Source organism: Pimephales promelas, chromosome 24, assembly GCF_988280905.1.
Source record: "Pimephales promelas chromosome 24, fPimPro1.hap1.1, whole genome shotgun sequence".
In the NCBI taxonomy this organism is placed as follows: Eukaryota; Metazoa; Chordata; class Actinopteri; order Cypriniformes; family Leuciscidae; genus Pimephales; species Pimephales promelas.
In genome coordinates, this window is record NC_142792.1 from 4072512 (window position 1) to 4088127 (window position 15616).

Consider the following 15616-nt stretch of genomic DNA (forward strand, 5'->3'; position numbering starts at 1 on the left):
TTACAGCCACGTGTGTGTGTGTGTTAATCCTACTTCTGTCATTCAACTCTCTTCAGAAGTATTACAGATATTTAATTTTTAGCTGGAGCCATAAATCTGTTTGATTGTATCATCTCTGTCCATTTAACAAAGGGTCCAACCCAAATAGATATTCAATGTATATTTATGCATTTGACAAACACTTCCCAAGTGATTTATGGTATACATTTTTTTTCGTCGTGGGAATCGAACCCATAACCTCGAGTGCCATGCCATAGTGTACTCTACCAGCTGAGCAACAAGAAGCAATCTCCTCAAAACAGCACTTTTATAGACTCAGAGTAACTGAAGCTCATCTAAACTCAGTTTTCCATGAAACAATTGCAAGCAACCATTAAAGAACATTGCACTCAATGACTCACAAACAGCATCTGAACTCAAACTCTCATGCATCTCTCATCCCTATTTCTCTTGCTTTTGCAGCTACATACCGGCAGCAGTTGGATCTCAGTGAGAGAGATGACTTGAACCACACAGCAGCGGCTCATGGTCCACAAGCAGGCCCTCACAGTAGGTCAGACTTAGCAGGTGTCACGCAAACAACATGCACACAGTCTTTGCCCTTAAACCGCAAGCCAAGAGGAGCTGCAATCTCTGTCCAGTGTAAATGCAACAAGGCTAGGAAAGCAGAAGGATAACTGAGCATATGTGTGTGTGTGTGTGTGTGGCTTTCCTGAGCTGTGTGTGCAGAAACACAGGCCTGGAGAGGAAGGCATGACACATCAGCTTTCTCAGCTTCCTCTGTACGGGATCTAGTGGTCACCCAAAGGCCTGACAGAGGCAGAATTTCAGGTGCTAGAGACTCGGAGCGTTATTTTGTTCTTGGTTCTTCCTGCCTGACCCTCTTTACAGCCTTACTCAGCACATTCCCCTCATAGGTCATCTCTTTAACACACACACACACAATGTACATACAAATTAATCAAACAAAATGCTACTGCAGACACACTCGCTTGCATGTGCACTTGTTGTGTAGTAGTGTAGAAGCACACACATTCACTATGAGAACAAGTACACGTAAGGCCAAAAAGTGCATAGTGCGGCTTACTGAAGCCTCTCAGATTCAAATTACTACATTGTTTTGACTGTTTTTCATTCAATTTTGTCATCCAGGGCAGTTTTTCTAATGCACTATGGAGATTTTTTCCCCACAGTCTACAGTGTTGTTTGTGTGTCTCTGTAGAAACTGTACAAGTCTGATTTACTGCTAGTTTGAACCACCAAATCAAACGGATTAGGAATTTATGGAAGTCTGTTCCCTCCTCACTCAGAGTACAAAAAAAAATGTAATCGTAAGATCATCTCTAAAACAAGAAATTAAGTCCTAGTTGTTGATTGTGAGAGATGAATTGGGAGACATAAATTTGCAATTTTGAGAAATCATTTGCAGTTGTGAGATATGGGATCGTGATATTTAAAGTCACAAAGTGATATAAAGTCACAATTATGATAAATCGCAATTGTGAGATATCAAGTGATATTGTTAAATATAAAATCACAATTGAGTAATAAAAAAATCGCATTTACTAGGAATAGTTGCTTTTTTTTAGTGCTGCATAATATAAACTAAGGAAGAAAACTGAGGTCATTATACAACTAGTATCTCAAGTGATGATTCATGGCATTAGAACAGTGAGAAGATGCTTTGGAAAGGATTGAAATCGTTGCAGAGCTCTATAGTAGACAGGATGTGTGTATCAGCATCCTTTTGTTGCCTTGTTTCCTGTTTTAAAGGAAATACAAAGGAAAGTTTCTAGAAATTGACTATAGTGCCATTGAACCTGTGTGTGTGTGTGCGCATGATATTCCCTATCTTATGGGGACCTCAATTTGACCTCATGGGGAAATTTTTTTGGTCCCAAAACTCCCCATAAAACATGGAAACCTGTGTGTGTGTGTGTTTTCTAGAGTTTCTGTATGTGTTTGTATATTTACCTCTAACCGAAAATCCTGGTTGGCCATTTTTCCATGTTTTTCTCTGGGTCTGAATTCTCACCTTTGTTAGTCCCACATACAGTATGTATAAAACATGAGCTACTTCCTGTAAGAGTTGGGCCGCTTCTGAGACAAGACTTCAAAGTCCAGCTCACACATCTGAGAGCTGTTTTATCCAAGTAGAAAAGGAATGCATAATAACCAGAAGACTTTAATGATTCATATATAAATTAAATATTACACTCATTTTAACTGTATGATAGGAGTGCCAAACTGTCCTCCCTGAGCTCAGAGCTTCAACCCATTTTATCAACAAGAAATATGGTATGTGAAAATAGCACAACATTTATATTCTACATTTACCTGGATTCTTTTTCATTGTCTGATTAAGTGACCCCAAATTGATTCAAATGTACCTGTGCAATTATTCTTTATTATTTTTCTTTAAAATCAATACCAGATGGTTTGTTATTTTGTTACCTGGAAGCTACTTTCTGCCATGGAATAGAAAAAAAAAAAAAAAGATAATTGAGAATATTAATCTTACAATTCTAACTTGGGTGTATATATCTCACAATTCAGACTTTATAACTGACAGTTCTGGTAAAAAAAAGTCAGAATTGCAATATTCTGACTCTTTAGTTTATATCTTGCAATTCTGACTATTTTCCCCTCACAATTCCAAGTTTATAAAATTACAATTCACACTTTTTTTCCTCACAATTCCAACTTTTCCATGCAATTACAAGCTTTATACCCTGGAATTCTGAGTTTATATCTAAATTGCATGAACCGCATGCAAAAAGTCAGAATTGTGAAATATAAACTTGCAATTTTGACTTTTTTCTCACAATTCCAAATTTATATCGGATAATAAACTCAAGATATGGACTTGGGATTGTGAGAAAAAAAATCTGAATTTGTCACTTTTCATGGCAAATGTAACATGTCTTAAGTATGCAGGGCCTTGTAAAGATGCTTACAACAGTTTTGATTTTTATATTCTTGACCATGCAGTAAAAAGTATTTGGACTGGTAAGTCTTGCTTAAAAATGTATGAATGTCATTGCATTTGGTAACTGAAAGCTTGTCAATTCTTTTAGAGTTTTAGAACCTGAATAAGTTCAGATTTCCTAGATATAAACTTGGAATTGTGAGATATAAACTCAAATGTTAACATCTGCAATGTTACATAAACAGCTTCATAGGTTGCTAATACGCTTGTGCGTTTAAAGACTTGGCTGAATAGACAGTTGGTTTCCCCAGAAAAGATGTGATTACGTCTAATGAGATTTTCGATGTAAATCAATTAGCCTCCACTCCATCAGGCCCGACAAGGCAAGCCGTTCACAGGCACACCTGAGAGGAATTCACTCAACCCCGTCCCATTCAGACCCACAGTTCCTGTGCGGACAGATTTAATTGCAGATCCAAAACAAACAGCAACTGTAAAACACATTCCTCTCCATTCAAATACAGGCTATCCGCTTCAAATGACGCATTGGAAAGTAGTTGTAGTGAATCCGATCAATAAACTGCTTTCATTGGGAAATTTATCCACAATATTTGGAGGGGCAAACAACTTTTCAGAAGCATAACCATTTCCTGTGATCTTCCAACTTGGCACCCCGCTTTGCACTGATCCCCTTAAAATCACGAAATGACCAAACCGCATCACAAGACTTCCCTCCACACACCAGACTCACAAAAAGAACCCAGCACTCTCAGAGCAAGGGCTTATGGGTAAGCTGTGGTTTTGAAAGGCCTTCTTTATTCGGGGTTGGGTCTAATCACTGGTTTGAATCACCTACAAGGATTTCTTTTTGGCAGGCAGAGTTGTGCTGTAACGACAGATCGTAGTTAATAGTTAATTTCATGGTTTGCCTTGGTGAGGTGAGCTGGGGTAAAGAACATTTGAGGATAGTTCTTTTGTACACAAGCGTAGCAAACATTTTAAAAAGAAGTTATGGTGTCCAAGCAGTGATGCACAAACCGTTCAAAAGATTGGAGTCAGTAAGATTAAGAAAATTAATTCGATCAAATTGATCAAAAAGCCACAGTTAAGACTTTTATAATGTTACAAAAGATTTCGTTAATACCTTATTTTAAGGTGACGTAGTTACATGTACTTACTAAAGTAATAACTAACCCTAAACGTAACTCTATAGTAGTGAATGAATAGTACTTGTAAGCACAATGTAACTACGACACCTTAAAATCAAGAGTAACCAATATTTCTATTTCAAATAAATGCTGTACTTTTGAACTTTCTGTTCATCAAAGAATCCGGTTACACTTTATTTTAAGCTTATAAAAGCTTTATTTTAAGCTTTATAAAAAATAAAGACTTCTTTTAAGTCATTGTGAGGTGTAGTTATATATTTAAGTACCGAGTAATATTAAGCAACTACTATAGGGTTAGGGTATGATTAGGATTTGTTTGCGGGTTAGTCGCATATAATTATGCATAATTTATTGTTGCTTTTATGGTAAGTACATGTAACAAGGACACTGTAAAATAAAGTGTTACCAAGAATCCTAAAAAAAATAAAAAAATAAATAAATATCATGGTTTCCACAAAAATATTAAGCAGCACCAATGTTTTCAACATTGATTGATAAGAAATGTTTTTAAAAAATCTTTCAGACCCCAAACCTTTGAACAGTTTTGTAGTGCAGCTCTGAAGAAAATGTATCACAATGCTTGGGTGTTGCTCTGCGGTTTCTGAGGCGTTTTGAGCCCTTTTCTATACGCTTGCTATGGTCTTCTGGATAGTTGCTCGGTGGTTTCTATCTGACCCAAGTTAAAAGAGCCCACTCTCAAATCTATCAGGTCCCTTTTTCAATTTTGTTTCAAGTTTGATTGCTTTGAAAAGTACGGAAGCGTGTTGCATTCACTTGAAGAAAACAAAATCTCTGTTTTTTTTCTGAATTGAGTTAATTATCTCAGAATTACAAGATAATTTTTCAATGGAAAAAAGTTTTTGCTCTGTTTTTCTGAATTAACGAGTTAATTATCTCAGAATTACAAGATAATTTTTCATGGAAAAATTATTTTGCTCTGTTTTTCTGAATTAATGACTTGATTATCTCAAAAACTCAAATTCAGAATTCAGAAAAAGAGAAAAACTTTTTTTCCATGAAAAATTCTCGCAATTCTGAGATAATTAACTTGTTAATTCAGAAAAACAGAGGAAAAACTTTTAGAGTAGATTAACTTTTTAACTTTTTTAATTTTCTGAGTAGATTTTTTTTTCTTCAAGTGAATGCAACACGCTTCCGTAGTAAAGCACACCTTAACCCAACAAACTAACTAATTATCATTCATGGTTGAGGGATGAGTTACATGCAAAAGTTTAGGCTGATGGGTTTGTTTAAATCACTAAGTATGAGCAATAGTAATAAACACCACTGTCTATATCAATGTATAGTCATATAACATGGCTGAAAACTGTATTACAGACTCCTTAATTTTAGACTAGACTGTTTTATTTTGAGTACTCAAGCCCTTGTGTCATTGTCTCAGCTTTCTGTTGTAAAATAGCTGAACACAATCAATCCACTTTACTTCAAATGTCATGAAAGATTGAAACAGGGAATTCAATTTGGCCTTTAAACACAGACTCTTGTCTTATCTGATAGGAAGAATGTACTTTAAGCATTTAAACTTTATTTATGAGTGCAAGTTTAAAGGAGTATCAAAAGTTGAACGGGTTGTCGCTCCAAACATCTGGACAATTACTGCCTTTATCCTGAAAATTTGAGTTTATAATGTGAGTGATAGTATGGCCTATGGTCCAGAGTAAAATATATTTAACTTTACAACCTTTTTTTTTTCCTTCCAAGTGCACATAAAGTGCATTTGTGAGCTAAATTTGCAAAGCCCGGTTCAAAAGCTTTAGCTTGAGATATATTCATTATGGACTAAATCTAATTGTGTAAAATGAAATAATGCAATAGCTGTTTAATGAAGACTAAGCAGAAAATTAGATCAACTTTGACCTTACCCGAACTAATAATACACAGTTTGAAGGATGACAAAGAAACGTTTGTGTCCACGTTCTCTTCAAGTCAGTGTCATTTATGTGTGTGTGAGAGATCTACACAGCGTCCATGTGCATTTGTGGACATACACAGAGGCACAAGTGTGTCTGATTGTGCGGTAACACGCGTGACACGATAAACCAGTCATGGTCGTCTCAAATACATACAAAGTCGCAGTTGAACAATTTGTAAAAGCTTTCAGTCATTACACTGACACAGAGAGACACACAAATCTGATACTCGCACACACAAGGATTGTTTATATCTATGCTCAATGTTTTAGCTTTCATGTTTGATTTCAGTGTCATTTCTCTCAAGACATTATCAAACTTTGTTATATTGAGTGAAATGCATTTAATCACATAACTTGGCTATACAAAACAAAGGTTTATTCACAAACCCTATAAATATCGGCTCCTCAACAGTGCTATAAAAGAGGGGGTGAACTTTTCATATTTCAGACCTCTTCTCTATTACGACTTAATCAAATGAATTGTAATATCCAGACATTTCTTTTAAGATGAATACACTGATTTTGTGATTTAAATTGGATCATTGTAATTTCCTTCCACAGACCGAACTCTCCACACTCTCCCGGCCCAAATTGATTAATCAGCACAGCCTGAGTTGAATTTGATCGTGGAGTAGAAGAACAGACGCTAGTACAAAGTGACCAGTGTGGCGGCCTCTCATGTTCAGGATTGAATGAAAGGCCTTGTCCGTCTGTCTGAAACATGGACCCTTCTACTCTCTCCTTTGATTTGTGGCATATCAGATGAGGTATTTTTGGGGCATGTTGGGAAATTGATCACGTACAACTAGAGGAAGGTTTATTACATACACAACAGGTGCATAATGTGGCCACTTAAAGGGATAGTTCACTTTGAAATTAATTTTTAATATGTTTTAGCTTACTTCAAGGGCATCCAAGATGTAGGTGTCTTTGTTTCCACAGTAGTTTCAATTTTGATATTTTTAGGTCAAACCGTACTTGGGTCTATGGGGTCCTCCTCAAAGAGCATGCACAGAGGAGTCCAAATTAAACATGATTTAATGACTCGTAAATGTAAGTACACATTGATGGCCTAAGACACGAAACGAGCGGTTTGTGTGAGAAAAAGAACAGTATTTATATCGTATTTTTTACATACAGTATTTTTACCTCTTGTATTCACAGTCACGGCCAAGTACGAACAAGTGAACAAAGACACCTACATCTTGTATGCCCTTGAGGTAAGCTAAAACATATCAAAAATTAATTTCAAAGTGAACTATCCCTTTAAAAATGTCTGAATGTCATTGCATTAGATAATCAAACATCAAAGCAAGGGGCATCTGTAAATTGCAAGAGCTTTACTCAGAATAACCAACTTGTCTGTTTAATTGGTCAAAAACACTAGATATTTTGATATTTTGTTTTCTAAAGCAATGAAATTCATACACATTTATGTAGAATTTCTCTTCTACAGTAAAAAAGTGACTTTTTCAAGTTGATTACGCTTTTTTTTTACAACTGCAACCGTCACATTGACTTAAAATGCCCTTATTATGCTTTTTCGAAAATTACCATCAGGCATTGTGAAATATAGCTGTTTGTTAATGTAAAAGGTCAGCAAAGTTTTAAACATCAAAGTGCACAACAAATAAAATAATCAATTCTGAACTGCCCATATTGAGTCGTCAGCAACTCCAGTATCACTTCCTGTTATACAAAATTATATGTAACAATCTCACAAATTTACATAATGGCAGTTTATGATCTTCATTGGCCGCCGAAATGTGGAGAAGATGCTGTTTTCTGTGCTGCAAACCAATCACAACAGACTGGATCATCTGACCAATCAGAGCAGAGTAGTTCGTATAGAGACTGAATCTTTGCACTAACCTTTTTGTCAGATTTTGAGAAATTAGGTGATGCTGTAATCTATATTATGATGTTTTTGACCATTGGTGCATGTAAACCTATTGTAGGAGACATTAAAATAGCATAATATAATTTGACTCAATTTGAACTTTCTGTTTCAGACGTCTTTTAATTTCCTATAAACCAGTGTAATGGCTGTCAAATGGTGAAAATGAATCTTTCGCACCACGCCACCACATTGACGAACAACAACACACTCCGTTGAACGGAATCCCACATTCTTGAGGAGCTTTCAGTGTTTTTTTTTTTCTCCTCTCGTTTCGCTCTCAGCTGAGTACGTGGGTGACGTTAACGTGAGACGATGCTTCTCTTTTCATCACTGCAGGGTGCTGCTCAAACCAAAAGTCTGACTTTAAGACCTATTAGGTTATTAAGTGCCTGATATGGCACACCCAGGTATGGGAAAACCACCAAAGTCAACCGAACCGCGCTGGGGGTACGAGCTGCTTCAGAGAGGGGAGTGGGGTGGAGGGCATCCGTCTAAGGATGTTAGGTTTGTGATGAACTATTTTAAGGAATTTTACCTCATCACGTGCTGGTAACTTGAACATTGAGATAATTGCATGTGATACGCAAGGACAGATCGTGCAGTCGTGACATTCTGTGCCTCAACAACGCAATGAAAGCACCACTGTAAACGCACATGCTTTTGTTTACACACAAACACTCATTTTAACAAGGGATCTACAGCATGCGAGCTAAAAATAAGTATTCTCTGCTCAAAAAAGTTTTACTGTTCTCATCTTTAGATGTTGAGATGGTGTTCTTTTTTGGACATTTATATCATTTAAATGATATAAATTTTAAGAGAATTGTTTATTTGCTTATTTGTATATAAAATTCCATAACCCAAGTAGCCAAATTTGCATTTTTTTTTCTAAATGTTTTTAAAAATGAGATTAATTTCCATATCAAAACTGTGATCTTATGGCTGGTTTTCAATCTAAGATGCTTTAGAAGACTGTTTGCTGAAAATATGAAGCGTAAAATGACCCATTATTATAACACACACGCAACACCAATGATACAATTATGTGAATTAAATTAGCCAGATTGAATTTACTTTGACAAATGTAGCATAACATTGACACATTATATATGTTTCTCATTATACACCTAGTTTGTAATGCGGATTTTCACTACAGATTAATTCGACGCAATAGGACAGACTTTAAAGCATTTAAAGTTGTTCCTTGACAAAATAATACACTTTATTTTGAAAATGGCAAGACAAACCAGCATATAAGCAATGGCTCAATCTCACTACTATTTCATGATCTAGTATACAAATGCTCGACTGACTTACCTGACCGTACCAGTTATATTCCAGCATTTTGATTTTATGGGTGGAATCGCTCTCAAAAGCCAAACTGTCGCTCTTTATGGCACAACCATATCATGCATTTACTTGTGTAGACTCATCTACGGGTCCCACTAAGCCCTCAACACACACACACCCCAAGCCCGTTTAGCACTCCTAAGCTTACGACCTGTTGATAATGAACCTGAACCCATTATTTTGAGTCAATGAATTGAAAGAAATGGGGCAAGGAATGAAAGCCACAGGGCCAATTACTGATGCTCTTTGATGTATTATTCTCCCTCACTCCCTCAAATGGATCTGCACATTTTGTCTTCATCCTCTGTTTTTCATTAATTATTTTGCTTGGGGTCAAAGTTCGACTGGCTAATTGTGCAGACGGTTCAGCTTTGAGAATGGCAGTGATTCTCCAAAAGCTGACACTCTCTCTAGCTGTGCTCAGCCACCTTGCATTATGCCAATTAATCCAATTCTTTGATTTTTTTTTTTTTTAATTTTCCTTTCTTTCTTGTTCAGCCTCTCTTTCTGTCCCTTCTTTTGTAATTCATCATCTTAAAATCTCAAAAGACTTGGGGGGTCTTGGACTGGTTGGGAGATTGTTAGGTCAACTAGAGTAACTAATCGTTCAGTGTTGGCGACACATGGAGAGCTCTATTTTACAAACTGAATTCCAACCCATAACCTACTGAGACTGTGTGTGCTTGGGTGTGTGTGTGTGTGTGTGTGTGTGTGTGTGTGTGTGTGTGTGTGTGTGTGTGTGTGGGTGTGTGTGTGTGTGTGTGTGTGTGTGTGTGTGTGTGTGTGTGTGTGTGTGTGTGTGTGTGCGTGCAGAATTTATGTATGATGTGTGTATGTATGAGTATTTTTCCAGCACTATGAAACTATGAAACTAAATATGCATGGCAAAAATTGGAGGTGACATTGTAATAACCACAGTATTAATTTACCAAAATGTAATATTTCTTATTTTGTAGGATCTATATAGTGTTAATTTACTTGTCTATTATAATTCACAATATTATATTGAATATTGAAGACACTGATATTCTGCTCTGGCAATCTAACTGTTTTTTTGTAAAAAAAAAAAAAAAAAAAATCTGCATTAAAAAGTAATATAACTACTGTTTCATAACTTTTACAGTTTTCCATTCATAAATACTGGATAATGATTACACTCGAGAACAATTTAAAATAAAAAAAATAAGCAGAACAGAAGTAGAACATGTTCATTTATTCATTGTTAATTAAAAATCCATTTTTCAAAACAATTTCAGGCTGGGAAATCTAAATTTTAAATATCCACGAATATATAAATAAATATCCCAGCACCAGTAGGATTAGATATTCTCACACCTTTCCTCATAAAGGGCACATGAATAATTTGACCATAAGTATTTACTTTAGTAAAAGAGTTGTGGAAAATTTTATATTTGAAATCAGATTTGCGGTCCAAACATTAAAATCGCTGGCCCATAACAATAAACGGCTTTTCACGCTATGCTTGACCCTGAGTTAATGTGCTTTTTAACTCTGGGTTAAAGACACTTTTAACCAGCATCCAAAATGTTTCACAATATTTTTTGAAAGGTGCTTAGCAAGGGAAGTAAATTGACCGGGAAATGCAGTGCAAAATGTTAACTTAGGGATAAAACGAGAAAGCACAATAAAAGCTGAATATTCATTAATAAAATAGTTAATTCTGTCTCATGTTGCTTACAGGCTGCCTCCACATTTCGGTTCTCACTGTCTTTTAGCTTAGCCCTGCAACTATTTCACCGTGGCAGCCGCATATTAGAAGGTATTCTCGCTTATTATCGCTGTAAAAGTCATCTTTCATCACCTCCAGGATAGTTCCCGCTTAGTGTTTTAGTTTACGTGTATCTTTCATACCGAACAGTACGTCCTATTTTCATTTTACAAATGACCTTTTCAAATTAGATGCAAGCAAACGGATTTATTTACTAAAAAAAAAAGCCTGTTTGGGATTAGAACCTGTGGAGAAACCCACTCATTGACACCAAAGAGGATTTAAGAAACAAAAGAAATATTATTCTAGAGATTAACTTCCCATAATGGGACGGATCGAGTAATCTGAATGAGATTAGGAAATGCTAATGACGTTTCCCCTCTGATCTTGATTGACATTTATCTGAATTCCAACAGGAAGCATTGGCTCCCCTTAATGGCTAATACTTGCCACTTTCCTGCTTTAATTTTTATTTTATTTTTTTATTATTATTATTATTTCAATTTAGTCTAGACCCTCACAAGGGACTTGTGCAGCCTGACTTTAGAGGAACTCCTGTGTCCTTTTCAGTTATTTTGTCCCAAAGTTGCCAGTGACTAATCAGCATGGCTGAGCTGTGATTCTGAGATGTCGCCCTGAGGGTTTTGCCAGGGCCCCTGGTGATACACCGCATTAAGGGCCATAGTGGCCCTGTTTGATACATGTTTCCCCATCAAACGCAGAAATGGACTCACACTAATCAGAGGCCAGGGGTCAGTTAGGACAGACAGATAATATCTTTGAAGACAAGAAGAGTCTAGTTGTCCTGCCTTTTACCGTTTAATCAATACGATCAAAGCAATTCTACGTAGTGGAAAATTCACATGCAGAACTGTGACACTGTTTTATCACCTTCCATACATGAATCATCAGGTTCATGTTTGTCCTTTCATAACATTATAAGAGTTAATTATTATCATATCTACTTTTTATTGTTATTAAACTCTATTAAATGTATAATACATGATAGAAAACATTGTACGATGTTCTAAACTGATATAGCCTTTTTTCACACAAAATGTCTTTTCTCCTGTAAAACTCCTATAAATGTGTTTTTTTTAACAATCTTATGTGTCTGAAAAATAGAAATTGCTCCACAGAAGCCTGTTTCTAAAATCAGTGTGAGAAGTCTCACTGTGAATGCCAGAATATCATACTGTAATCTGAACCAAAATAATTATTAAATAGCAATTTATACATCATATTTGTACTTTCTAATTGAAATAATCTTAATTACAGTTTTATGTCTGTAGCACAGTACAGTAGAGCTTGAAATGTGATCTGAATGTTTTTGTCAGATTCACCCATTAAGAAATGATGTTCTTCTCACTTTCGTGCTCCAGCAGTGTGGGGATGTACAGATTCTCGAGTTTTATTAAACTGTCAGATTGCATTAAAAAGAAAAAAGCGAAACCTTTACTGCTTGTAATAATCCCCGTACACCTAAATAGACCCCGTCCCGCCTTGCGTCCCGTCTAGCCCTCTGGCCAGATCAGGCCTCACAGGTGCCCTGGGGCACAACGCTCTGCCCCGCTCAAGGCTAAAAGCCCACACTAGCATATACTCCATGCATTGAACCTTTTTCCTTTGAATCCTATTAGTGGCTGAACATGGTTTAACTGAAAAAGACTGCCGACTTCACTCAATTAGGCCTAATAGGATTACAGGGCTGGTATGGGCCGGGCGGTTTAAATAAGACAGGAATTTTGGCAGACACCTGCAACATGTACTGCATTAATCTTATAAAGGAGAGTATGCTTGCTTGTTAATGGGGATTGCACATGCCAGGACTTTAGCTGCCATCTTTGTTGAGGCAAGAATCAAGCTTGTGATGAAAGGACTGTTCACTTGTTTCAGGCCACATTCGGGCATTTTATGTGCGCCAAAGCCCGTGTGTATCATCAGAACATCATGCAATTAATAAGCTTGAAATTGATTATATATGATTATGTATTCTATTATTTTCTATAATATAAACAGATTCTTTTGAATTCATTTTTCCAGACAGATAAACAGGTTCCCATCCCGCATTGTTTTTTTTTTGTTTTTTTGTTTTTTTTTACACACAATGTATTTAACTTAAAAAACATAAATAAATGTTCCATTACCGGGGAACAACCCTGACGGCTCAAAGAGACACGGAAGGACCAAGCAACATCGCCACACAGCAGGGTTGTAAAAGTCTGTACTTGATCAAGAGTACTTCTGATCAGATTATTTTATAAAAAGGGAGAACAGTGACGAGTCCTGGAAAAACCCATCTTATGTTGCAATTGATGACAGGCCGTTTGTCATAATCAGAGCTGCTAATATGGTTTCCTCTCACTGCTAATTCACAATGATTGGGTGCAAGTCAATTTTGATGTTCATGTTCTCCATCCTTCCTTCCTCCATTCCATTTTCTATCCTTCCACCCATCTTTCCTTCTTTTTAGCCATCTCTTTTTTGTCCTGGGCGATTGAGTTGAGATAAACGCCACCGTTTCTCTACACCCACCCTGCTTTAGCAATGCTTGTTCATTGAAAATAGAATTCATACTGTGTGTGAGTAGTTTACACAATACCATTTTCAACATAAATGTTACAATAATATCATTCATTTATATCATTCATAATGAATACATTTTTGTTTCATGCCAAATTTAAACTATTTATGATATTTCCACAAAGACAACCGTTTAAGCCATTTACAGGGCAATAGATGTTCAGCATCATCAGATTGTGTGTGTAATGTTTTCACATTTCTGTTAGCATTCAAGACTGTATTAAGCGTATCTGCTCCGTCAAGAGCATTTTAATTGTGCAGTCCAAGGCATGGACTTTAATGCACATCCGCGTCAGTGTAGGCTACAACTGTCTATCCCCATAAAACGTCTCTTGACCTGCCCTCCCTCCTGCCAGTCCAGTGGGCCGCAGGATGTCAGACTGAGTTTGGGTCTGAGCCAGACGGGGTAGGTGGTCTCCTCGCAGTCTGCTTTGGTCTTATTAGTCCCCCCCATCTCCGTCTCCCATAATACGTCTTCCCATAACCCCTTGGCTCTACCCGAACTGCCTCATAGGCGGGGAGGCGAGTAGATACACAGTTATAGACCTGTGTCTTCTTGAGTGAAAGTGTGTGTGTACGTCTGCCGTAGCCTCAAGGGACAGCACGCTTCTAAGAGATCAGCCTCTTTCCTCCAAACACAGGTAGTGCTGCAGTGTTTGAAATACACAGATCCACACCAAAACACAGACGCACACACACTTTAACACATGAAAGGCCTCTTGTGGACCAGAGCAAACACAAGGCAGCTTTGATGTGCTCCAGCCTCTTCTATTCCCTTTCACACACCCTAAAACTGACTGTCTGAAAATCTGATTTCTATCTTTCTCCTTCTGACAGGTATTAAAAGTGCAGATGAAGTGAATTTTTTTCTTCAAATTTAAGACAAATGAAAGACAAATGATCACATCACTAATGAGATGTGTATTTTTACTATTATTGTTATTAGATTTCCCCATATAGATATATAAATAATACATCTGGCTTCATTTTTTAATTAAAGCGACGATTATTGGGTTCCAAGAACAAAAGGCTTGTGTAGACAATACAGTTAAACAATGGCCATGTCTCTTTTCAAATACAATATGAGTTTTTAAGTGTCATATATAGATGTGTGTGGTTCAGGTGTATGACCCTAACACATATCGATATGTCTATGGAAAGTCCCCATCAATTTTTTATTTAAAAATGTATATGTAAATATTCAATTTTATTATGTATATGCATGTATGTATGCATGTGTACGTATGTGTATATATATATATATTATATATATACACATACGCACAAGTTGTATAGATTGATAAATAGATAACTTAAGGGATACTCCACTTTTTTTGGAAATAGGCTCATTTTACAACTCCCCCAGAGTTAGACATTTGAGTTTTACCGTTTTCAAATCCATTCAGCCGATTTTCTGATATTTACAGAAGAATATCAGTAACCAGACAGTTTCTGGTCTCATAGTAGGAAAAAAATATACTATGGAAGTCAATGAGACCAGAAGCTGTCTGGTTACTGATATTCTTCTAAATATCAAAAAATCGCCTAAAAGGATTCGAAAACGGTAAAAACTCAACTGTTTAACTCTGGGGGAGTTGTCAAATAAGCCTATTTCCAAAAAAAGTGGAGTATCCCTTTAATAAAACTGCCAAGATTTGATGTTAGAAATTTCAATATTAAATCTTAGAGTGAAATGTTTCTCTGTATTTTGCTCTCTTATATATTTAGCCATTTATATTGCTCTCCTAAGCTATTCAAAAGCCGCTCTGAGCAATATTTAAGAAAATGCCTAAGAATGAAAAATAATGAATGATATATAGAAACTCTCAGTCCAGTTCAGGAACTTTTACTTTCTACAGTCAAAATAAACACTTGTCGAATGTGACTATTGTGATTAGTGTTCTGTCAGCACATAGTGAGGAATTACGCTGCGAAACAAAACCGCCAGCAAATCCACAGCATTGGAATTCCAGACAAATGAGTCCTGGGACACAAAGGCTGTTTGGGTGGTTTCTGGCTCAAA

The 15616-nt window shown here is 36.5% G+C and overlaps 1 protein-coding gene across 3 annotated transcripts in view; it reads right to left on the reverse strand.

The window, feature by feature from the left end:
- The window catches only part of tfec (transcription factor EC), a 39866-nt gene that overhangs the window by 12465 nt on the left and 11785 nt on the right, over positions 1 to 15616 (reverse strand). The window contains exon 1 of one of the 3 annotated variants that reach the window (XM_039667763.2): positions 471 to 656. The exons of the other annotated variants lie outside the window; for them this stretch is intronic. Within the exon in view, the coding sequence (XP_039523697.2) occupies positions 471 to 527 (57 nt within the window). The 5' untranslated portion in view covers positions 528 to 656. Of the gene's footprint in view, positions 1 to 470; positions 657 to 15616 lie in introns of those variants that run through there. 3 annotated transcript variants of the gene reach the window in all.